The sequence below is a fragment of the Aphanomyces invadans genome, assembly GCF_000520115.1.
Source record: "Aphanomyces invadans strain NJM9701 unplaced genomic scaffold supercont1.76, whole genome shotgun sequence".
NCBI classification, from domain to species: Eukaryota; Oomycota; class Saprolegniomycetes; order Saprolegniales; family Verrucalvaceae; genus Aphanomyces; species Aphanomyces invadans.
In genome coordinates this window covers 87491-109373 of record NW_008580221.1, presented here as the reverse complement: position 1 = coordinate 109373, position 21883 = coordinate 87491, and the positions used below count along the sequence as shown (strand labels likewise).

The window sequence follows — 21883 nt, the reverse complement described above, 5'->3', positions numbered from 1 at the left end:
TCACCAAAGAGTGGGTAATACATGGGAGGCATTCCGTGGCAGCTTCTTCAAGAAGTCGCATTCGGCTTTCCAAGTAGGAGTTAAACTCACGACGGTCGAACAGCATGTGAGTACGTTCGGCCAAGTAACGCTTGATATTGGCTTTCAGGACACTGAAGCAACTTTCGATTGGGTTGAGCATTGGTGAGTAGGGCCCAAGACGGAGCAAAACGAGGTCCTCGTGCGATTGGACCCTTTGCTCGGTTTGCGAGTGTGCTGGCGCATTGTCCAACACGATAACGACCTTCTTGCCTGCAAAATTGGCTTGAAAGGTCTCCGTTGCCTTTGCTGCACGGTAAACTTCCTCGACGAACTGTGCATTCTTGTCCATCTTGATGCTTCCTCGTTCCAGTCGGTAGCACACAAGACCGACTTCAGGCGAGACGGCACATTGTACTTGCAGGTTTGGACCCTTCGAGGGCGGCAGAACGATGGTGGCACGGCAACCTTTCTTGGCGCGGCCAACCGAACGATGGCAATAGATGTTGAAGTTCGTCTCATCGTAGTAGACAATAAAGTCTCCGCTCCGTTCATGCACCACCAAAGCCAAAGCGTCAGCAAACGCCTTCCGCTTGGCCTTGTTCTCGTCGCTGTTGCACGTGGACGGCTCGATTCGAACTTGCTTGACCGTGTAGAGCATGCCAAGAAGGTGACGACTGATCGTTTGCTTGGAGAGATTGACGCCGTCGAAGTCACGAGCAACGAACGCCTGCATCGCCGTGAGCGTGTACTGACAATTCGAGTCCAAGTATCTCTCCAAGGCAACAAGGATCTCCGGGGTCACTTTCGTTCGGCCCGGTCTCGCGCCTCCTCTTGGCTGGTGGGTTACTCGGCCGGTCTTGACGATGCGGCGGGCCGTCGACAGGGTGATGCCATTGTGAGAGGCGACGACCTTCCAGTCCAAGCCCTCCGAGTGCGCTGCAAGCACTCGGAGTCTCTCGTCCTTGGTCGGGCTCTTTTGCTTCCCTTTCCTGCTCATGCTTCGTCGTTCAGGTTGGAAAATGACAGCATGACCTCGTGCACTTACGTGTGGCGCCTTATTGAGCTACTTTGATTGGAACAAAATCCATTTTGATTGGAATACTTCCACGTGGCACATCTCGTCAAATTTTATATTATTTATTCGAGCCACTTTGATTGGAACAAAGTGCCAACTTGATCGGGAAAAGGTGTAGTAAAGGAAATATATGTGTCACTGTACGGTACATAAGTCGTCACAGTCACACAGAGGCTGAGCTGAAGGTACCACAAGGTTAATACTCTGTATACTGATAAATTGTGATCGTGTATGTCGAAACTGCTATAAGCTACAACACTTTTACAATACTACATCCATTTACAAAGGTTTTGAATTAAAAGAGAATCGTTTAAGTCGAGGTGTACCTTAGCGTGGATTATCCAGAGCTTACAAGATAAACTTGGACAGGTCCGACTTCTTGAGCATGGCCCCAACTCGGTCGTGCACAATCTCCTTGGTGATCGTGAGCACGTGGCCTTCAGGGTAATCGGAAGCCTCAAACGAAATGTCTTCGACAACTTTTTCCAAGACCGTGTGCAGTCGGCGCGCGCCAATGTTCTCAACCGTGTGGTTGATTTCATACGCTACGCGGGCCACTTCCTTGATCGCATCTTCTTCGAAATTCAAATTCACGTTTTCCGTCGCCAGCAACGCCTTTTGCTGAACAATCAAGTTGGCCACGGGCTCCGTCAAGATACGCCACAAATCTTGCTCCGTCAGCGCCTTCAACTCGACGCGAATAGGCAGACGTCCCTGAAGTTCCGCAAGCAAGTTGGAAGGCTTCACCGAGTGGAACGCGCCAGACCCGATGAACAAAATATGGTCCGTGTTCACGTTTCCGTGCTTGGTGGAGATCGTGCTGCCTTCAATGAGGGGCAAGAGGTCGCGCTGGACGCCTTCGTCGCTGGCGTCAGCGCCGCGGTACGCTCCGGACGAGCAAATCTGTTCGTGTCATGAGGTTCCACGGCCATCGTTACATGGGATGCTGTTACCTTATCGATTTCATCGATGAAAACAATGCCGTTCTCCTCCGCTTCAGAAATGGCTTCCTTCACGACATCGCCCATGTCGATGGCGTTTTCTAGCTCCATTTCTTCGAGAATCGGCCGCGCGTCCGCGACTGTCATTTGTTTCTTTTCCATCTTCTTACCGCCCGATATGACCTTCATCAGATCGTTCACGGTCGAGTTGTTCGAGTTGACTTTGCCGGATGGGTCAATCGAGATCGCCCCAATGCTGTTCGGGTTGTTGGAACTGCGCACGTCCACCGTAATCATGCGCTCATCGAGTTCCCCATCCCGAAGCAGTTTCAGGAAAGTCTGACGCGATTGCGCACCAGTGTGTTGTCCTGCCAATGCGTCAATGATTCGTTGCTCTACGACTCCCGCAATGTCCTTGCGTACGCGCTCCATCCGGTGCTTCTTGACCAACTGGATCGAGTTCTCCAACAAGTCCTTGATGATTTGGTCTACGTCACGACCATGGAAACCCACTTCCGTGAATTTTGTCGCTTCAACTTTGACAAACGGCGCCTGGGCCAGCTTGGCTAAGCGGCGCGCAATCTCCGTTTTCCCGCATCCCGTTGGGCCGATCATAAGAATGTTCTTGGGACTCACTTCAGGGCGTAGATCGTCTGGAAGCTGTTGGCGGCGCCATCGGTTGCGCAAGGCAACAGCCACTGCCTTTTTCGCGTCTTTCTGCCCCACAATATACTTGTCCAGCTGGTCCACGACCTCTTTCGGCTTGAGTTTGCGACCCAATTCGTCATCGTCCATGGGGGTCTCCTCAACGACAAGGTTGACGACAGGGAGTGGGGTCTCCACCTCAGACGGGCTCAATCCAATTGTGCTAAGTGCGCGGCGGGAGCCCAATTGCCCAACATGCTTCCGGAGAGTCTGGCGCAACATTGTTCTTGTTGGTCCTTCACGGCTCTTCTTTTGCGGTGCGGCGGAACTGTCCGGATACGAACCGGAAGAAGGAATGGTGGGTTCAACTCCTTGTGCAATAAAGTGCGGTTGTGGTTTTCAGTGGGAACTACACATAAATCCCTCTTCCAAAATGGTGCGACGCTCGAGTCCATGAGGGAGAAATGTGTTTTACACAACCAGAGTCTTGCAATAATGGGAATAACCGCAGTCGGTTGTAGAACACACAATTTTCCCCAGGCTGTAGGCAAGTGTGTGAAATATAGGATTGGCATAAAAAGTTTTCTCAAAAAGGGTACTCTACAAAAAAACTTTTGTTGCTGTCCGAACAAGGCCGTCGAGCAACCTTCGGTGAGCCTCCACTGCCTTACCCACGCGGATGTCTTCGGCATCAAAGCCCCAATGGAAGGCAGTGAAGCGACTGAATGGTACACACATTGGATGTAGGCGGCTCATTCACTCTGGAACCTGTTTCGGTATCGTTCAAGCTGGCTGGAGTTCCCGCTGAGGCCCCCAGAATGGATATACACAACTTGACGTCCTTCAAATTCGTGCCGATCGAATGCATTCAGCATGGTATCCCATGCAAGACATCCGTAGATCAAATCGATCTCAACCCCTGTGTCCTTCAGCACTTCGTAATACGTGTCGAGCAATGGGCGCCAGAGCGTGCCAAATGCAACTCTTTTCCTCGGCTCGAGCACATATAGGGGACTGGACCCTGTGATACACCGTCAGTCAACATGCAATTTGCGTGGAAGTACCAGGGGCGGTCGCATCCAACTTTGCGAGTTGTTCGCGCAAATACGCCGCACTTCCGACGCACGGCACGCCGTACACGCGAATTGAAGGATGAATGTATTTGGCGACGTAATGCGCAGTGGTACCAGTGCCACATGGAAGCACCACTGCCACGTTCTGCCACACAGAGTCAAGGTGAGTTATGCATAGCAGAAATCAATCCTACGTTGGCGTAGCTTTCAGCGAAATCGTTCAGCTCAAGCGCCAACCGTCGTATTCCGACAGCTGCCTCGGGCAAGGCAACACCTACAGTCAAGATGGTTAGGACGCTGCTGAAACACGAAGAGAACCTTGAGGAATTCCCAGCCATCTAGTTGCGTTCAGCGGAGCGATGGGAGTGAAGTCATGAGAGTCGGCAAGAGCGTCGTATTCGTTCTCTAGAGCGACGTGGTGCATCCCCAGCGACAAGGCCAAGTTGAAATTAGATTTGAGGTTTTTGGCGCGGTCCAAGAGCTGCGTGGATATGGGTTTGGTGAAATACGTGAACGGGACTTGCTTCAGATGTGCCAGCTGAGCAACTGCCAGCATAGCGTTACTTTGGATGCCGCCGTAACTCAAGAGATGGTTGCCTACCACACAAATCATCATTGACATCGCCACTTCATGAACTTTGCTCTGCAAACCTGTAAAGAACGACGCATCCTTCTCCACGAGCCAAAAGAGCTTGCGGAACTAAGAAAGCTTTGAGTTTCCCTGCATGATGCTGATGCGTACAACCTTGTTACCTGGAAGGAAGTGCAAATCGTCGCGCTTGATGTGGAGGTCAAAGCCGCGGCAGCGAACGCGTTGCACCTTCGTTGGTGGAAGCAACTTCATTACTGTTTGAAAATAGTGTGAGCTCGGAATCTAATATAATTTTTAAAATTTGCAGTACTTTCAGAAAAAGCTGTAATGATTGTATGACGACCGTCATTCCTACACGAGAGTTAAGGTCGTTCAATCCTCGAAGCGACGCACCGTCCGCCAGCATGTCCGCCAGCATGTCGGCGGTGAAAGCGCAAGAGTATCAACTGGACCTCCATGCAACCAAGCCATCAAACCCAGTATTGTCCCAGACGTTTGGTCGGCATATCCTCCTTCAGAAAGCGCACATGCAACAGTACCGGGAGATTCCGCAAACGTCACGCCGTCGGCAGAACTCCCCACTCCACCAACGAAGCAACGGGAACGATGGGACACAGAGCGCGCGGGAGTGGAGAGACAGCGACAATCAACGCGGGGTTTCTGCAAGAGGGGAATTGCTGGAGCGCATCATCGAGCAGCGACAAAGTGATCAAGACGCTGCCATGATGCAAGTTGAAATGAAGTCTGTCGACTCCACTCCAATTGTTGAAGAGTTGGAGGACATGATTCGGCGAATGCCTGCGCACACCGTGAAGCGATGCATTGTGAGTCAACCCGCGGAAGTAGATGGGGATAAGCTGTTTCTGCGCGACTACCACGACACTTCCACCGACACAGCCGTGTCTTGGTTGAGCAAACAAGAATCCTTTATACGAAAGTGCCGAGGTCTCGAGCGGGACAGAGCAGCATACCTTTCGCTGCATATGAAATCTCTTAGCGTGGAGCTCAGCCGCGCCATCGATACCCTCGATGACGCGAGGGACTTGGAAGGTTTGTCAGCGCTGGTCTTCACAATCTCTACTGACTCGATGACTAGCGCGCCTCCTCGCCCAAAAACGAACGCACTTGCAAGATACGATGCGTGAGACCGCGGCCAGCATAACTCAGCTCAAAGCTCGACGGGCGAATGGCATGCCTGTGCTGGTGTCTGATGTCGACGCCTGCCGCGAGCGTATCGATTCCACGGAGGCGTCCATTTCGCAAGTGTACTCCAATCAAGTCGAGCGGCTTGAAGAGCTGGGTGGGCTTGAGCGAAAGCTCCACCGAGATGTACGTGGTGAACGCTCTATCTTGAGACTCCTTGTCTGGGCTTTCACCCACACCCTCCAAGCTGCATGGATTATCTTATTGAAAACACAACCCAGTCACAGATTACGTGACTCTGTAGCTGGCGGTGTTTGAGACCAAAATGGCGCAATGGGACTCTAACGTCCAAACCAAGGTAGTGGAAGCACGAGTGCAGCATCGGGCACAGAGTGTCGTGCGTCGAAATGGCATGGTGTCACTCAATCCTGGCGGAAACGAGCCCATACCGGAATATCAAGACGAGGCGAGGCGAGTTCGGATGCTGGATACGTTGATACACCAGACGGGCCAGGGCTGCGGCGGATGGGACGCCACGGACCACGCAGCGTTCGTAGCGGTCTTGCGGCACTTGGGCTGGACAGACGTGACGCTGGCCAACCACTTGAAACACCACGATGAAGGGTTTGACGCTCTACAAGTCGAGGCAGTGGTGCGCCGATGCTGTTCTGGCAGCGGCGTCCTCACAAGCAAGTCCCCCGATGCCATTCGCACGCACTTGGACTGGTACTTCAGTCATCTCAAGCTCGTCCACGAGAAGCGGCGGGCGATCGCCACGTGGAAAGATAAACGAGATGAACAACGCCGAGCGTCGTCACTCGCCCCGTCCCCACCAACACAGCAGCCCATGTTGGCCAGCGACAAAATGGACGAACGTCGGGCGCGGGAGCTGGCAGACACCAAAGCTCAAGTGCGGGCATGGCGCACCGAGCGGCGGATGCAGGAGCAACAGGCCAACGAAACGAGATCGAACCGACCACTGTCATCGTCGGCCGAAGCCTTGGTTTGCAGCACAATGAGTTTGGTGTCGACGGGTTGATTGAGATTTGTAGAGGCGATTGGAAACAAAACAAAAGGTTGCGTTGTACAAGCTCAAGAAGGAAGAAGAGCGAGCGAGGCAAGAAGCTGCCTCTGAAATCGTTCGAAAAGCTTCCATGGCGCGGCAGCCTTCCAAGGTACAGCGTTCCGCTGTCCTTGGATTGAATTCGTTTTTTGTCATGGATAGAAGCAACTCCACATCATGTCCGAGACAGCGATTGCGACGGCAAAAGCTCGACTGGACAAAATTCAGTCTCACCAAGCTGCCAGCCAACAGGCTGCGGCTCTGCCTCATCGGCCGAAGCTTCACTTAAATATGCCGACAGACTCGACGGCAGCCCAGCCGACCAAATCGTCAACAGCTCGAGAGACCACGCCGGACGAAGTCCAAGATATGGCTGCTGCCCGTCGGGCGCTGGGAGCCCACGCAGCATATGTGCCAGGGTTAGCAGGGGCTCGTCATGTCAAAGGAAAAAGTTTCGGGCATGTGTCGAGTCAGCCACGACAGGTGCCGTCGTGGAGGGCAATAAAATAAGGAAAGAGGCAACGTCGAACTTGCCAGGATGGTTTGTTTGGCTCTTGGTCCCTTCCCCACAAGTGGAAAGCTGGCCATGCCATGGGAGCCATCGCGATAGTCCTCTCTGCCCAAGCCGATGCTTTGATAAACAAGGGGCTCCGGCGAGCAGTGTCCACTTGCAGCAGTCATCGGCCGTGCCATCCCCTGAGCCACATCAAGTGGAAATTCGGGGTTCGAGTTCTGGCCACGATTGGTTTGATTGGCTCATTGAGGTAGACTGCTTGGGTGAAGTTTGCTCATTTTGGACGACGAGGATGATGCGGTGGATGAGCACCACGGCGGGCGCCGTCAAGAAACAGCGCCTGCCGCTCGAGGGCATCCGTGTCGTCGAGTGCGGACACTTGATCGCTGGTCCGTTTGCAGGCACCATCTTGGGGTACTTTGGGGCCGAAGTGATCAAGATCGAGCCGAAAACAGGAGACCAAGTGCGCGAGTACCGCATGGTGGACGACGAGCACCGCACGTCGCTGTGGTGGTATTCGATCGCTCGCAACAAGCACAGTGTGTCAGTGGACCTCAAGAGCGAGAAAGGACAAGCCATCGTGAAGCAGCTTGTGGAGAAGAGCGATGTCGTCATTGAAAACTTTCGGCCGGGCAAGATGGAGCAGTGGGGACTCGGGCCGAAGGAGTTTGAAGTGTCCAACCCAGGCTTGATCTATTCTCGCATCAGTGGATATGGCCAAACTGGGCCAAACAAAGGTACTGACTACGTTCTCTCCATAGTAGCACTCACGTAGCGCTCCAGGCAAGCCGGGGTTCGCGAGTGTCTGCGAAGCGTTCGGTGGATTTCGATACGTGAATGGATTCCCCGATCGGCCGAGCGCGCGACCGAATTTGAGCTTGGGGGACACCATGGCGGGGCTGCACGCGGCGCTTGGGATCACGATGGCTCTGCTTGGTAAGGTGCGCCACCCTGCCGGGACGGGTCAAGTCGTCGACGTCGCCATCTACGAGAGCATGTTCAACGTGCTCGAAGCTATCGTGCCCGAGTATTCGTACAACGGAACGATCCGGGAATGCTCTGGGTCGACCATCACAGGCATCGTGCCTTCCAACACGTACCCGACGCTGGACAACAAGCAAGTGGTCATTGGCGCCAACATGGATTCGCTCTACGTCAAGGTTCATGCGCGAGCCACCTTTGGAGCGTGATGACCTCTTGTGCTTAGATGATGGACTTGATTGGGGAGCCAGCGCTAAAGGCGCATAGCACGAATACGATCCGAGTCGTGCATCAGCAAGCGATCGACGAAGCCATTGCCAAGTGGACAAAGACACTGCCTCTCGCCGAGATAGTACGACAGCTTGATGCGGCCGCCATTCCCGTACGTGTGTCCGATCGGAAGAACCACTTAGGGCGTGATGTAGGTGGGCCCGATCAACTCGGTTGCTGATATGTCCACCGATCCCCACTTTGCCCATCGCGAGATGTTTGAACCGGTCCAAGTCCCAGGGCATGGCAAACCACTCAACATTCCGTCCATCAGTCCCAAGTTGCAGGCGACTCCAGGCCGGACCAACTGGCCGGGTCAACCGCTTGGCAGCGGCACGCGACGCGTCCTCAAGGAAGTGCTGGGGCTGTCGGACACCCAAGTGGATGCGCTAGTTATGGACAAAGTCGTGTTCGAGTCCCAGGCGTCGAGTTAGAGACCGTTGGGAATGTCAGCGTGCTGAACTCAGCAAGCCTGTCATCTTGACTGCCTTACGAAAACAACTTAATGGAGCGACGAATTGGTGGAAGTCTTGGACGAATCGTCGGGAGCAAACGCGGACGACTGGGTCGAAGGCGTTTGAAAGGCGAAACGGCGGGGATGCAGCAGCGGGGGCCGTTTGAAACGTAGGCAAGTACGATGGTGTGGTGTACGTCGACGTGGTGGAATATGAATATGGTAGCGTGGACGGTGTGGAATAGGATGGTACGTATGGCACCATGAGAGACTGCTGCTGTTGCACGGACTCAGGCCTTTTAGCTTGTGACGGCACCGTGGTTGGTATCGCCACCGGCATGGGGTCCACGACGTTTTGCGGTGCTTCATTGTGCGAGTATGGCTGGACTGTGTTACTGAACATCGGTATTGGTACCGCTCGACCTTGACGACTGTGCACATCGTTGATGTAGTTGCCCGCTACATGCGAGTTTCTTGTAGGCGACGAAATGACTATGACGGGCTGCACTGGAACGTACACCACTCGTTGCGGTGGCGGGGCGCTTGTGGCAGCGACCGCATCAACGCAGCAGCTCGCACACAAGTAGCCGCATTCGCAGGCAAAGCAGAGCTCGTCGCAGTCGGACATGGCGATGACAGTGGTGATGTGCACGCATGTGGTGTTGCCGTCATGTTCGATTTTATTCCATAGTAAAACGCTAAGAATACGTAATAGAAGTGAGACAGGAAGAGTTGGTCGTACAATGATTTTTTTAAATATATTTGTCCACCTTGAACTCGTAATAAAGGAAAAACATTTGAAGCCATCATAAAATATAGCGTCATATCACATCTGCCTCCGTCGCTCCGCGTGACTCTTCCTTGCGTCCTGCAGGATCTTTCGACGACTCGCACAATCGCCGCCATACCAACCGACCGGATCGGTCTCCCGAGCGACAAAAGTTGTTTGGTGTGTGTCGTGCGCGAAGACGGACCATGCAGTCCCTTGCTAGGATGGATTGTGATGCAGCTGCCCCTCCATGCACCGTGTCAGAGCTGTCGTAGACTCGCCTTGGTAGCCGCCGTGCAGCCAGTTGGGAATGAATGGAACCGACAATGACGAGGACTGAACGGGTGGTCGTGTTCAGGGGGATTACAAGTTGTGCAACGACTTCTTCAAGGTAAACAATGCGTCATGCAAAACGTAGTACGGCTGGGAGATGTCGCCTCGACAAAGGTACGGCACGCGACTGAACGAGTGAACTTCAAATCCGCAAGGAGTAAAGACCTGCACACAAAGGAATGGATCTACGGCACGTGGACTGGTTGAGATACCTTGGCAGACATGATGCGGGCCGCATCTTCGAACGAATCTCCATCTGCACACAATCCACCGTTCATCGGCAGGACTTCCTTGGGGGGGAGTTTTTGCGTCCCCATTTCCACGCTACGTACACGAGGTTGGTCGGGCTAGTTCACAAACATCCAGTGTTCTCACAAGGCAGAGAAGGGCAGGACGACAGCGATTAGCAGGACACCCTACACAAGAAGACAGCGTCACCCACTTGACACGAAATTCATGATCAATACAGTCGGCGTGAGCAAGTCGCGAATTTGGTTTAGAAGCGTCAGCGGCGTGTCGGCGCGATCGAGAACATTCAGCAAACTGAAATGGACGTGAGCAATGCGTTCGCACGCCTTCATCTCAAATGCACCTGATCATCTCGTACGGGCCATTCGCAATGATGTCAGGATGCGACAAAACGGCCGTGTGGGTTGCACTAATCGCTCGATGGGGTGGGGTGAGGGACCTTTCGATCGTACTTGAAGCCTTTTGCATTGAGCGCGCGAACCATTGGCATGGACACTTCTGTGGAATACACCGTGTCGACAAACGTTGCGAGTTTGGCTGTCACGTTGCCGTCGCCGGCTCCGATGTCCAAGAGCTTGCCTGTTCTCCGATGAAAATGGGAGTCATGTCAGATTATACGTACCTCCGCAGCGCCCGTTGGGGAAATTTAAGAGACGAGCCGCTTGAGCGCGGGAGAACACAAACATTTGGCCCCCTAGTGCTTGCCTTAGCTCCTCCCACGAGTTCATCACGACTTACGATGGAGCATCCCGTTGGTGTCCGTGACGGAGTAGAACTGGTTCAGCACTGTAGACACCATCGACGTCAACATGTTGTACACCCCTGAGTTGAAGCAACTCTAAAACGTTATCCCCTAATAAGCAGTCGCGACCGGAGATCCACCGCCAGGACGTACGTCCAGAAATTGCTCGGTTTCTTCGTCACAGTCGGATGCGATGAACTTCGATCGCAAGTCTTCCCCACTACAAGTGCATCAATCTTGCTCGTAGCGCCAGACAAAGCACATACACCTTATCCAAGTTCACCGAGTACATGAGTCGCGGAAGGCCCATTCCAGGGTCTTTGATGCGGCGGGTAGCGTCGCGGATGTAGCTGCGCATGCCAACGTCTCTGCCAACACAAGAAAACCAATAGCACAAGGGTTTATCCGGATGCCATTTCCGGCTATAGACATTTGAAGAAGGTGAACCACATGAACATGTCATTCAAAGGCTTAAAATTTCGTGCCGAGGTTGGCACGGCGCATATCACGCTCTCGAGCGCGTTCTTCGTTCTCTTTTGCGATGTAGTCCTTCATGGCGTGCAGGAGTAGCTTGGCATGTCCAGCATGTCCATTGCACAACTGCGTGAGCCTAAAGTTATTCCATCGATTTCAGGTTTGCCTAGAAAAAGCGGGATGGACGAACCGTGCGGGAGGAAAGCGCAACAACGCGGCGCCAGTGATGGCTGGTTTGATGTTGTCCACGTATGCCTCAAGCTCACCATGCGAAACTGCCCCTAGCCACTTTTGAACGTCGGCATGCGAGAACGACTTGAACAACTTGATTGGTTTCGCTTCCGAGGTTTCAGTAATCTCAAAGACCGTTTGCACCACCGTCGGATTCACTTCCACCATGCGGCGCGCATTCAACAACGAGCACATTGTGTGCTCCGTGTCTAGCTCCGTCGTGAAAACTGCCGATTGTTAAAGATGACCAGGACCAACCTGCGGGAATGGGTGATGCCGTGACAACGACAGCAGCTTGGCACGACTTGTGGGCGGCCCACAGGCTGTTTTTCAGGATGCGAGTCAAGGCGCTGTTGCGATATGGCACGTGGCTGTTATTCTCTTTGGCCAAAAGGCATTGCTTGAGTGCGAGGTGGCTCATGTTGGTCTCAATTGTCTCTTGCTGGCGCTGCTTGTCATTGGTGAATTGATCTTCCTTGCGCTCACTAGCCACTTATTGCTCGATTCGCGGTTCCACAGCAACCATGGAAAACATACCTTCCAGCCAAATCCAACAAAACCATTTGCCCGCCATCACTAGGCGGCCCAGCGCCAACTAGTTTGAGGAACACAATCAAGTGTGACCGCGACGACACTGTGTTAGCCTGTGTTGACTCAGTGGCGCGACGGCTCACGGCTTCATGAAAGAGTGCGAGTAACTCCGCCACAGACGTCGCAACTTTGCTCTGGGAGTGCACCAAATGTATCGCTTGGTCTTCCTCTGATTCGCAAATAAGCACCTTGGTGCGATCATGCAGAAGATCTACACAACTTTGCACGTCAAGACACAATATCAATGAGCTGCTCAGAGTTAAAAAACGAGTTTGATAATGTACCAACGCATTTCGATCCGACCAACTCCACCGCCGTCATTTGAATGGACGTCGACAGCGCCATGAGGTCCCGTCCCATGTCGGCGAGAAATCCAGTCATGGTGTGAGTTTTCCCAGATCCCGTTTGCCCGTACCTGATGAGTGTATGAAAGACGAATGAAATCACGATTGTCGTACATCATGCATACGGATTCGCCGCCTGAAAGGACATGTTGGACGAGGGGGCGAGCGACAGCTTCGTATACGGTAGCCGTCGGTGTCGCCTCGTCAAACACGCGGCTGAATTCGTGAACCTGTGTGTCAATGTACTTGTGCACCATGTCTACGAGGAATGCATTAGAAGCAGCGAGCCCGGCTGTCGCAGAAGCAACTCTACCCGGCTTCATGAGGCAATTGTGGACGGCCACTGTGTTTGGTCCCACGCACGTGAGCGTCGTGTATTCTCCTCGTGCAACTTCATGTTCCAACATTGGGCGGATTCGAGCATACACTTGGACCGAATGGAGAAAGGAGCGAGGTGCTTCGTTGGTACGAGTCAGGTACTCTGCGCGCAGGTGTTCGATGCCTTTCTTGAACCACTCGGCGTGACGCGTGCGTGCCGTCCTGTACATTCACATCATGCCTTGCTTTCATGTGAGCGCGGTCCTCCATTTCTTACCGCTTATCCAAGTTGTTGCGCGTGTCGTCGGACTGGTTTCGCATGCTTCTCACACACCGAAGTGGCAGAGGGAAACAACGTGAGGGATGATCATGGGAATGTTGGTAATTAAACCTACACCTAGCAAAGACTGCGAATGCAGGTCTTTTTCGCACCACAGCTAATGTGGACACATCGCACGGGAAGCTGGAATTGGCATGCTCGGTGGACCTGCAAGACACATGAACGACATGGATGAGCGGCAAATGAGGAGATGTGTGCATGTACCTCGCCCCTCCTTCCACCCGTGCAACGTGGACAACCAAACCTCCATAATCCCCAATCACGGCAACCACACATGCATCTCTTCAAAATTCATCTCGCTTCGACGATCCTGACGATGGCGGTGCCTGGACGCTAAATCGATTCCATAGACTTGCAAACGTTGACGTGGCCTCGGGCTCTTGCGCACCCGCCTTTCTGTTGAGTTCCTTGTAGGGCAAAGCCGCAACGTTGAAGAAGTCATCGTACGCAGCGCGGCGCGTGGCCAATAGCCCCTTGGTGCGCTTATCCAGGCCGTCAGCCTTGACCATGGCGGCTTCATATGCCTTTTGCGCCGCTGTAAACTCGGCTTGGTACGCTTCGAGCTCAAGCTTGGTGCGCAAAAGGTCTTGTTCGACATGCTGAATCGATTCGACAGTGTCGGGTTCGATAGGGAGGCACTGCACGATGTATTGAAGGGAAGAGAACCAGTTGTCCCCATAGACACAAAAGAGATGCGTGCCTGCTTCCAACGCTGGAGTTTGGATGCGCTCGAGGGTCTTGAGACGGTGGAAAATATCGGGAAGAGTCTGCTCCAGGTCGGACAAGCACTTGAACGTGTCGTCGGTGTCCATGAGCTCTAGTTTCGTGAGGAACATGTCGGCTGACGTGTGTTTGGCTCTGGTTTCGCTCTCCTGTACGCAGCGCACTGACCCGTCCTTGTCGAACAAGATGAGCTTGAATTTGCTTTTTGCAATCGACCGGCACGTCATGACAAACCCAGATTCTACGATGCGCTCGGTAATGCTGACGCGGAAGAAATGCCCTTCTTGCTTGTCCACTTTCCCGGCCATCTCGATACCCACGGGAAGATCCTTCACGTTCGACCCCCCCATTCCAGTTTGAAGATCTTCACGTGAAATCAATTACCTTGCTGTGCAAACACGCGAGAGAATGGTCGAGTGTTTGACTTACCGCGAGCGGCCATGAGAACGTTTTGACTGATCTGAGTTGGCAACGGAATGCCCATTTTCGAGCAAAGAGCCCTACCATGACGAGAACACTTAAGTGTTGTGGGTTGGACGGTAGTGTGAACACGTACCCCAGCATCCGACCAAGTCCATTCATTTCATTCACGTCGATTGGTTGCATGCTATGGAGACTAGCAACACTTCCACCCGATCCATCTTTACATGAAAGATCATAGAATCGGCGTTGATTTGGGTCCGACAGCACAGCGTACGCCGTCGCGAGCTTCTTGAATCGCTCCTCTGCTCCTGGGACGCCACGGTTGCGATCGGGGTGATACTTTAGCGCGAGCCGTCTGTAGCTCGCTTTAATCTCTGCTTCCGATGAAGTACGCTCGACTTCCAGAAGGACATACAAGTCTTCGGAGATTGCAGACGCAGGCGGTGCATTCGTCGTCGACATGGTCGAATGTGGAATGAAGCCTCCAAGATCGACGGTTGCGGAATTTATTAAACTGCCCATTCAAAAGCCAAGATTATGCTGGATTTTCGTGATTTTATTGCCTGCTGCGTCAACCTCATCTAAGCAACTACGTTCCTTCGGGTGATTCCGTGACACTCGAGTAGAGGAGCGGTACGCGGTGGAGACAGATAAAGAAGGATGTATTCGACTGCACATGGAGAGACTGAAGCTTGCTCTAAGATCCTCTAAACAACATAATCGTGATGGCCCTCATGCAAGAGCATCGCCATTGCCGTCACTATCTTGGTCGTCATCCTGGGTCTCGCATGGACTGTCGATCACTGTGTCCGACGCAATAGGGCTCATCCTGGCAACTTTGTGGTACTTCTCGGCTGAGGAATTGCTTTCACCATGGCATGACGGTGCTGCTGAAACTGCTCCCGCCGACGGCATGTGATACAAGTACATGGAAACAATGCACACGCTCAAGCCACACGCAAATTCGAGCGAGAAATCGAACGAGAAAAAGAGGATTGAGACCAGGGTCGTGAAGAGCATCGCCATGGCGTGGGTGAATACACACGCAATGTTGTCGAGGAACTTCAGGATGAGCCCCATGCACAGACCAGCGACGACTTGGATGCCCACAACCACCCATGTCCAGGAATTGTAGCCGAAAAAGAAACCACCTGGGCCGACTTGAAGGAGGGCCGCAACGCCGTTGAACGTCATGGAGAAGGAGGCAAGGTAAATGTTCTGGACGACGAATGGGGTTCCCGGGTTCTTCTTCAGTGCGAACTCTGTCGCAATCCCGGCAAATGACGAGATTACGCATGCAATGGACACGAGCCCGAGTCCGATGAGCACTCTCGATGTGTCATGCTCGTGGATGAACTGCCGCCGAGAAGCAACAGTGGTGATATTCTCATGGTGCTGTAGTATGGGCTGGACGTCGTGCTTCGACTGGGTCGTGGCGACACCGAGCATGAGAAGCACGAGGGACACGACTTGGAGATGACTAATGGACCGCCTGAGGACGACGCGGAACAGCACAGCAGTCGTGAAAATCTTGAGGTTCCACAGGATCGACAACGTTGCAGGGTCGATGAACCGAAGGATCACAAACACGAGGTTATTGTCAATTGTGTAGAGCAGCGCAGGAATCGCAAAATACAGAGTTTCGCGCCATCCAATCCACAGGGCGGTCTTGCGAGGGACGACAACCGCGACAACTGTTCCACAAATCAGTCCCTTCAGCACTTCCACCAAGAGCATTACAGTGGCGCTCAAGTACAGCATCTTCCCATCGACTTTCGAAGCATTGATGCACAGCGAGCCCGCCGCCATGAGTGCGGCAGCGACGGTCATCCCGCCGAATTGGGTCGCCAGGTGCATCGTGCGGCACAATTCCACACTCGACACTTGCTCTGGCGTCGTGCTTCGAAATCGTCCCGTTTTGATTGGTTTGTACTGATTATATTCGAAAACCTGGCAGTTCGCTTCGAACTTCGCCTTCCTGCAGAGTCCAGGGTGCCGGCGACATAGCGACCGCCGTGACGGCGAGCGGGAGGAGGGCGTGGACTCCGCGCACACATCCCGTTGACGTTCCCTAGTTGTCATACACAGTTGTGACCCGTTCGAAACTCTGCACCTGCTAGGTGCAGCCTGCAGAAAACGAGGAATACTGTTGAATCTGACCGAGTCTACCAACGATTCTCGTTCACGGGCACTGGTCTAGGGTGGGCCTTCCTGCATACGCATGATTGCCGTCCACTGGACCTCAACACGAAACAAACACGTATCGTGTAACTTATCGCTTCAGCAACGCTTCTCGCTTGGGGTCATCGGAGGGAGACCCGTCGCTCGTGTGGACATCCGCAATCAAAAATGCTTGAATGACAAATGGGACAAACATGAGGGCGCACACGACCTGAGCGACGACGAACGCTGTGCCTGCCACCGGCACGCTGACTGCAAATCCATTGTAAATCTGCGACAGCTGCGATGGCTTGCACATGAAGGTGGGGTCGGCTGTCACATTGAACGAACACGGAACGGAGGTGCCATTGCTGTCATATTGTTGATGGCCGAACGCGGTGTACTGCGGTGCGAGCGTCGGGAGCGAGAAGAGACCGACGAGGGCCAAGTAGACCGTGCTCAACGTGGCGAGCACGAGTGTTGATGGCGACGTGTGGTGGCGGTGGAGCCGATCGATGCGGAAGCACAGAAACTGGAAGCCGTGGCGACCAAGCCACACAAACGACACGACGAAGATGTACAAGAAGCAAATGGCAAAGATCGCGTAGTCGAGAGGAAATACCCGCGAGGCCAGGACAAGGACGAAGTCAATGGGGTTTGGAATCAATGGGTGGTCGATGATAAAACCTGTGGCAACGATGTCAAGGGTGTTTGCAAGGCATATGGGGAACTGTACCAGACTTGTAGTTGGAGTGGAGGAGTCGGTCAATGGATGTCAGCAGCAGCGACAGTATGATCAGAATCGACACCAACATGAGCAAGATCCCAAAGGGAAGGCGCCACACGAGGGATGTGCAGCACAACCACTTCTTGGACTGCTTGGCGAACACCCGTCGGCGCTCGAGCAGCACCTGGTCCCGATTCTTGAGTTCATCCAGCCGTGCCTGGTCGACGTCCGACATTACCCCGGTGGCAGTGAACTTGCGCAGGACGGATTGCCGCGCCCTCTCGATTGAGTGCGCCTCCAATTCGATTTCTTCCATGAGGTAGCTCAACGCAGCGCGGTCGTTCTGTCGAGGACGGAGAAATCCGTCGACAGGTACCGTGGCAAGGGCACGGCACCCCAGCCAGATCCACAAGATCATACCCATGCTCAGAACGAGTCCGAGGAACACATGCAACGTGAGCGTAGCGTCAGTTTGGAGGTCCAACAGTGGCTTGAGCCACTCAATGTCGCTTGTCTTGGGCTTGCCACCGAGCACAATCACAAGCACAGCGAGGATGAGGATCAGCATAAAGCAGAGGAAGCACGCCGTGCGTTTCAGCGCACTTGCGAGGCGCTGCGACGTGGAGTACCGTGTAATGTGGTGAATTTCGCTTTGCTTGGAATAAAAGTACGCAAAGGGCGAAAGGAGGAACGAGTATAGCAGAAGCACGACGAAGAGGACGTTGTAGAACGTTCCGATGGCCTTGGCTTGATTCAGGTGACGCGTCGTCGCCACGTAAACGTCCACAGGCGGGGTCAAGACGCATAGGAGTGCGAAAAACAGCGACGAGATGCTCATGAGTCGGGAGACGGAGTCCGGCTGGGTGTAGACCAGACCTTCGTGGGCGGCGAGTGGGTGGATTTCCAAAGAGATCACGACGAGGTAGCTCACGAGCCACACGAGGACAGCCACCCCTGCATACAAGCCATATATACCATACGCCCCAAACACATCCGGCAGCGCTCGCGCCAGGTCCGCCGACAACGTGTCCATCTCGTATGAGTTCATCGTCGCCACAGTCAATGCGAGGAAGAACAGCAGATCTTCGAGAGTGTTGGTCATGCCCAGGAAATCTAGCGAGGCACGGTTGCAGTGAACCATGGCAAGACAAAAAGCTAGCTATGGTTGCAACAGCAAGGGCATCTCATCGTGCTGCGTCCTAGCACGCTGTCCTTGCGTCCTTGCGACATCTTGGCTCTCGTCTCGTGATGCTGGTGTGTCAAGTCAGGGGCCATCGCCACCCCTCGAGAATGACCTTGCCCAATGGAAACGCCGGGACTTGAACCGTTTCGAAACGACACGGGAAAAATACGAGGGAAGAGCACTTCTGCACGTGCCGGTCGACAAGCATGAGCAAGGGACCCGCGACTTCGCACAACCTCCGCACGATTGTTCAGCATAACCTTTTGGACAAGATGATCAAGCAGACGAGCTTGGCTTCCCATGGATGGGTCGTCCTCGTCCTCGACGACACGACGACCCACTTGGCCAACACCGTCATTCGAATGACAGACTTGACCGAGCGCGGCGTGTCCATCGTCGAGCGATTGGAACTTGCACGCCAACCGTTTCCAGAGATGGCGGTAATCTACTTCATTTCTCCTACCGCGACCTCCCTCGACAAGGTCGTCGCGGACTTCTCCAAGCCAGACTCTCCCATGTACGGCGCCGTCCATTTGTACTTCAACTCCCACCTCGACGATGCCGTGTTGACCAAGCTCAAGACAAGTTCAGCACTTTTATCCCGTGTCAAGACGTTGAAAGAAGTCAACTTGGACTTCCTCGCTATCGAGCAAGCCGCGTTCTCGCTCGATATGCCGACCGCCATGCACACTTTGTACTCGCCACTGTCGAATCCGTCGACGTTAGACACGATGCTGCAATCGATCAGCGCCAAACTCGTCACGCTCTGTGCGACACTTGACGAGTACCCGTACGTCCGCTTCCGCGCTGGGCAGCACAAGATGGAAACACTCGCCCGCCTCTTTCAAGCCAAAATGAACGACTATGTTGCGAGCAACTCGGCATTTGCTTACTGTCCCCAGCGGTCGACGCTGCTCTTCATGGAGCGATCGCAAGACCAAATGTCACCGCTCATGCATGAATGCACTTATCAAGCGATGGTTTATGACCTCTTGGACGGCAACGGCCTCGACGGCGACGCGATCTCGTTTCCCGCCGACACCGCCAACGGCACCATCACGAAGCAAGCCCTCTTGAACGAGAACGATCCGCTGTGGTGTGAACTGCGCCACACGCACATTGCCGTACGATCCATTCACCATACTTCGCATTCAAGTTTGACCTTGATCGCGTTGTTGCAGGAAGTAAGTCAAGACATTGGCCAGCGCATGGCGGCGTTGTCTGCATCAAACGCCGGCACCTCGTTGACAGGCAAAGGCGGCAAGGCTCCGGACGTGGCGCAGCTCGCCGCGGCCCTTCGGGAACTGCCCGAGTTCCGTGACACACTCAGCAAATTGTCGCAGCATTTGTACTTGGCTGGAAAGACTCTGGATGCGTTCACAAAGACGGATTTGCTGGGGGTGTCGACGCTGGAACAGAGCATGGCGACGGGGGTGGATGAAACGGGGAAGAAGATCAAACTGCCCAAGGTGATGAAGGACATGGAAGATCTCCTGCGCGACCCAAAGATTCCCAACTCGGACAAGGCGCGCCTCCTCGCGATCTTTGTCATTACGAACGTAAGATGGGTCGTCGCTGCTGGTGGCGGCGAGTTTGTTGAACAAACACCCTTGTAGGATGCTGTTAAAGACGTCGAACGCAAGAAGTTGTTTCAGTTGGCCAACCTCCCCGCCATCACGGACAAAGCACTCCAAAACATGAAGTACCTAGGTGTGTTTATGTCCAAGATCTCGGTCGTGTCCAATGCCGCGGGCCATGCTCTCACGAGCGACGACTTGACCACGGCCGCCAAGAAAGCGTCGTCGTCCGAGTACGCCACGTCTCGGTACGAGCCTAAGTTGAAAGGCTGGATGGACAAGATTCTCAAGAAGTCGCTGGACGCGACGGAATTCCCGTACGTGATCAGTCCCCCGCCGGGGTCAAACTCGCCGACGTCCAAGAAAGAGCCCGTCTCGATGCGCAAGTACGAACAACCCTTTGTCGCCGCGCGGTTGTTGTCACTTGGAGGTCTAGGAAAGTGGCCGCAAAGTTTACCAAAGGCAGCGATTCGCCGACGGGAGTACGACCGACTCTGGTCGCACGGGTGTGACTGTGGCTTGGGTGCTTGGTAGGGCAAGGACGCATTTGTGGGCGAGAAATTGCTTGTGTTTGTGGTGGGGGGCGCGACGTATTCGGAGGTAGGTTGATCGAGTGGATGGGCACTTCACTGTTGGTGCCTAGCTGCGCAGTGTGTACGAGCTGCGTGAGGCCGAAAAACGCGGCATCGTCCTTGGTACTGCTCCCGCATTAGGAGGTGGAGACGTCGTCTGACATGATGATCACTAGGGGCGACGTCGTTCTTGCGCCCCAAGACGTTCCTCGACAACCTCGTGACGATGGAAGACCCGGCGCCAGTCGTCGACCAAGCAACGAGCGCAGCGCCGATCCATCCCTCCGATGTCAAGCTCGACGAGATTAAGCTGAGTCCGTCCAAATCGGACGTTGCGCACCACTGACGTCGACACAGTCCACAGTGCCGCCGTAACCCATGAATATAATCTATTAACCACAGTAACTGAACGATTGAATGCCCGGGGGACCTTGTCTCGGCATAGATCGTATATGACCTTCAGTGCTTCGTACCACAGGTCGCGACAATGCACATGCAGCAGCGCCGCGAGCAAGTCTGTGTCGTGGTTGGCTGGCAGTATCAAAACGCAGGACGACAGATCGACCTTGCCAGCGCCTTGGGATGGCCACCCATGGATTGATGACATCAGCACATCGCACAGTTGATCGAGCGCCCGCCCCTCATTGCAGCAAGTGCAGTTGTACGCCTCACCTAAACGACACGAACATCGCGATGTACCATCGAAATGATTTTGTAATACTGGCACCTCCGTTAGTGTTTGGTTGCTGCGGCGAACTGCAGATGTTCAGTCAGATAAGCTCATTCTCCTTCATGCCCCCATGCGCTGACACAACTTTGTCAGCTTTAGAAACTGGGCTACCGACTAAACTCACAGCAGTGGCAACGTGTGCTGTACCCGTATTCACCACCAGCAATTCTTCGCATATTCCCTCCACGATTTGGCAGGACGAGGGCACGACATCCCGCACACCGGAGAGGGATGTGTGTGTGCTCGCTCCTCTCTCTATCACCGAAAGTTTGCCCCCAGGACAGACCAGATCTTGACCACCTTCCCTGCAAGAACGCACCGCACTTCGACCTTTCGAGGACGAGAGTTGGAGAAGATCGCATCAGGACGACGACCTACACTCTGCCAATTCTTGACTTGATTTCACTATATCTTGTTACCACTTCGAGAACAAGAGAGAGTGTTGGTCAAGCCGCGTTTCTGCGGAACACCGATCTTCCAGAAGCACCACTTTCGATTTTGCCGACTTTCGAGCACATCGCACCATGCAGATCTTTGTCAAGACCCTCACCGGCAAGACCATTACGCTCGACGTGGAGCCGTCCGACTCGATTGACAATGTCAAGCAGAAGATTCAGGACAAGGA

General features: G+C 53.9%; 11 protein-coding genes across 16 annotated transcripts; 3 read left to right on the top strand and 8 right to left on the bottom strand.

Moving 5' to 3' along the window:
• Nucleotides 1-1370: 1370 nt before the first annotated feature.
• Nucleotides 1371-3023, bottom strand: H310_14616 (ATP-dependent protease HslVU, ATPase subunit). Its single transcript, XM_008882512.1, has 2 exons — nt 2050-3023; nt 1371-1999 (listed from the first exon to the last, which is right to left on the bottom strand). The coding sequence occupies exons 1-2, from the start codon at nt 2962-2964 to the stop codon at nt 1445-1447; spliced, it is 1470 nt and encodes a 489-aa protein (XP_008880734.1). The 5' UTR covers nt 2965-3023; the 3' UTR covers nt 1371-1444.
• A 411-nt stretch (nt 3024-3434) lies between these two features.
• H310_14615 (hypothetical protein) lies at nt 3435-4805 on the bottom strand (the record flags this gene model as incomplete). Its single annotated transcript, XM_008882511.1, has 8 exons — nt 3435-3703; nt 3747-3900; nt 3950-4029; nt 4074-4352; nt 4407-4455; nt 4501-4601; nt 4658-4698; nt 4741-4805. The coding sequence occupies 8 exons, from the start codon at nt 4803-4805 to the stop codon at nt 3435-3437; spliced, it is 1038 nt and encodes a 345-aa protein (XP_008880733.1).
• Nucleotides 4806-4904: 99 nt separating this feature from the next.
• On the bottom strand, nt 4905-5330 carry H310_14614 (hypothetical protein; the record flags this gene model as incomplete). Its single annotated transcript, XM_008882510.1, has 1 exon — nt 4905-5330. The coding sequence occupies one exon, from the start codon at nt 5328-5330 to the stop codon at nt 4905-4907; it is 426 nt and encodes a 141-aa protein (XP_008880732.1).
• Nucleotides 5331-5815: 485 nt separating this feature from the next.
• On the top strand, nt 5816-7063 carry H310_14613 (hypothetical protein; the record flags this gene model as incomplete). Its single annotated transcript, XM_008882509.1, has 3 exons — nt 5816-6493; nt 6543-6665; nt 6716-7063. 3 exons carry the CDS (start codon nt 5816-5818, stop codon nt 7061-7063), a joined length of 1149 nt encoding a protein of 382 aa, XP_008880731.1.
• Nucleotides 7064-7359: 296 nt separating this feature from the next.
• H310_14612 (hypothetical protein) lies at nt 7360-8752 on the top strand (the record flags this gene model as incomplete). The annotated part of the gene is made up of 4 exons (XM_008882508.1): nt 7360-7804; nt 7851-8227; nt 8275-8430; nt 8474-8752. 4 exons carry the CDS (start codon nt 7360-7362, stop codon nt 8750-8752), a joined length of 1257 nt encoding a protein of 418 aa, XP_008880730.1.
• A 768-nt stretch (nt 8753-9520) lies between these two features.
• On the bottom strand, nt 9521-11245 carry H310_14611 (hypothetical protein). 6 transcript variants are annotated; one of them, XM_008882505.1, is made up of 10 exons: nt 11132-11245; nt 11019-11085; nt 10862-10976; nt 10746-10817; nt 10576-10702; nt 10467-10532; nt 10342-10417; nt 10250-10290; nt 10087-10198; nt 9521-10039 (listed from the first exon to the last, which is right to left on the bottom strand). In XM_008882505.1, the coding sequence occupies exons 3-10, from the start codon at nt 10932-10934 to the stop codon at nt 9905-9907; spliced, it is 702 nt and encodes a 233-aa protein (XP_008880727.1). In that variant the 5' UTR covers nt 10935-10976; nt 11019-11085; nt 11132-11245; the 3' UTR covers nt 9521-9904. The 6 variants fall into 6 exon arrangements, with proteins under 6 accessions (XP_008880727.1, XP_008880724.1, XP_008880726.1 ...); XM_008882502.1 differs by having other exon boundaries at nt 10862-10961; XM_008882504.1 differs by having other exon boundaries at nt 10862-10961; nt 11019-11245.
• A 51-nt stretch (nt 11246-11296) lies between these two features.
• On the bottom strand, nt 11297-13168 carry H310_14610 (hypothetical protein). The gene is made up of 8 exons (XM_008882501.1): nt 13101-13168; nt 12819-13045; nt 12620-12764; nt 12446-12576; nt 12108-12372; nt 11829-12055; nt 11530-11779; nt 11297-11475 (listed from the first exon to the last, which is right to left on the bottom strand). The coding sequence occupies exons 1-8, from the start codon at nt 13142-13144 to the stop codon at nt 11337-11339; spliced, it is 1428 nt and encodes a 475-aa protein (XP_008880723.1). The 5' UTR covers nt 13145-13168; the 3' UTR covers nt 11297-11336.
• Nucleotides 13169-13406: 238 nt separating this feature from the next.
• On the bottom strand, nt 13407-14805 carry H310_14609 (hypothetical protein). The gene is made up of 3 exons (XM_008882500.1): nt 14443-14805; nt 14316-14386; nt 13407-14250 (listed from the first exon to the last, which is right to left on the bottom strand). The coding sequence occupies exons 1-3, from the start codon at nt 14769-14771 to the stop codon at nt 13448-13450; spliced, it is 1203 nt and encodes a 400-aa protein (XP_008880722.1). The 5' UTR covers nt 14772-14805; the 3' UTR covers nt 13407-13447.
• A 145-nt stretch (nt 14806-14950) lies between these two features.
• On the bottom strand, nt 14951-16207 carry H310_14608 (hypothetical protein). Its single transcript, XM_008882499.1, has one exon. It carries the CDS (start codon nt 16164-16166, stop codon nt 15042-15044), a length of 1125 nt encoding a protein of 374 aa, XP_008880721.1. The 5' UTR covers nt 16167-16207; the 3' UTR covers nt 14951-15041.
• Nucleotides 16208-16472: 265 nt separating this feature from the next.
• On the bottom strand, nt 16473-18309 carry H310_14607 (hypothetical protein). Its single transcript, XM_008882498.1, has 2 exons — nt 17206-18309; nt 16473-17156 (listed from the first exon to the last, which is right to left on the bottom strand). Exons 1-2 carry the CDS (start codon nt 18296-18298, stop codon nt 16582-16584), a joined length of 1668 nt encoding a protein of 555 aa, XP_008880720.1. The 5' UTR covers nt 18299-18309; the 3' UTR covers nt 16473-16581.
• A 259-nt stretch (nt 18310-18568) lies between these two features.
• H310_14606 (hypothetical protein) lies at nt 18569-20929 on the top strand. Its single transcript, XM_008882497.1, has 7 exons — nt 18569-19503; nt 19561-19938; nt 19996-20342; nt 20393-20438; nt 20491-20556; nt 20600-20651; nt 20705-20929. The coding sequence occupies exons 1-7, from the start codon at nt 18586-18588 to the stop codon at nt 20872-20874; spliced, it is 1977 nt and encodes a 658-aa protein (XP_008880719.1). The 5' UTR covers nt 18569-18585; the 3' UTR covers nt 20875-20929.
• The last annotated feature ends 954 nt before the right edge of the window (nt 20930-21883 follow it).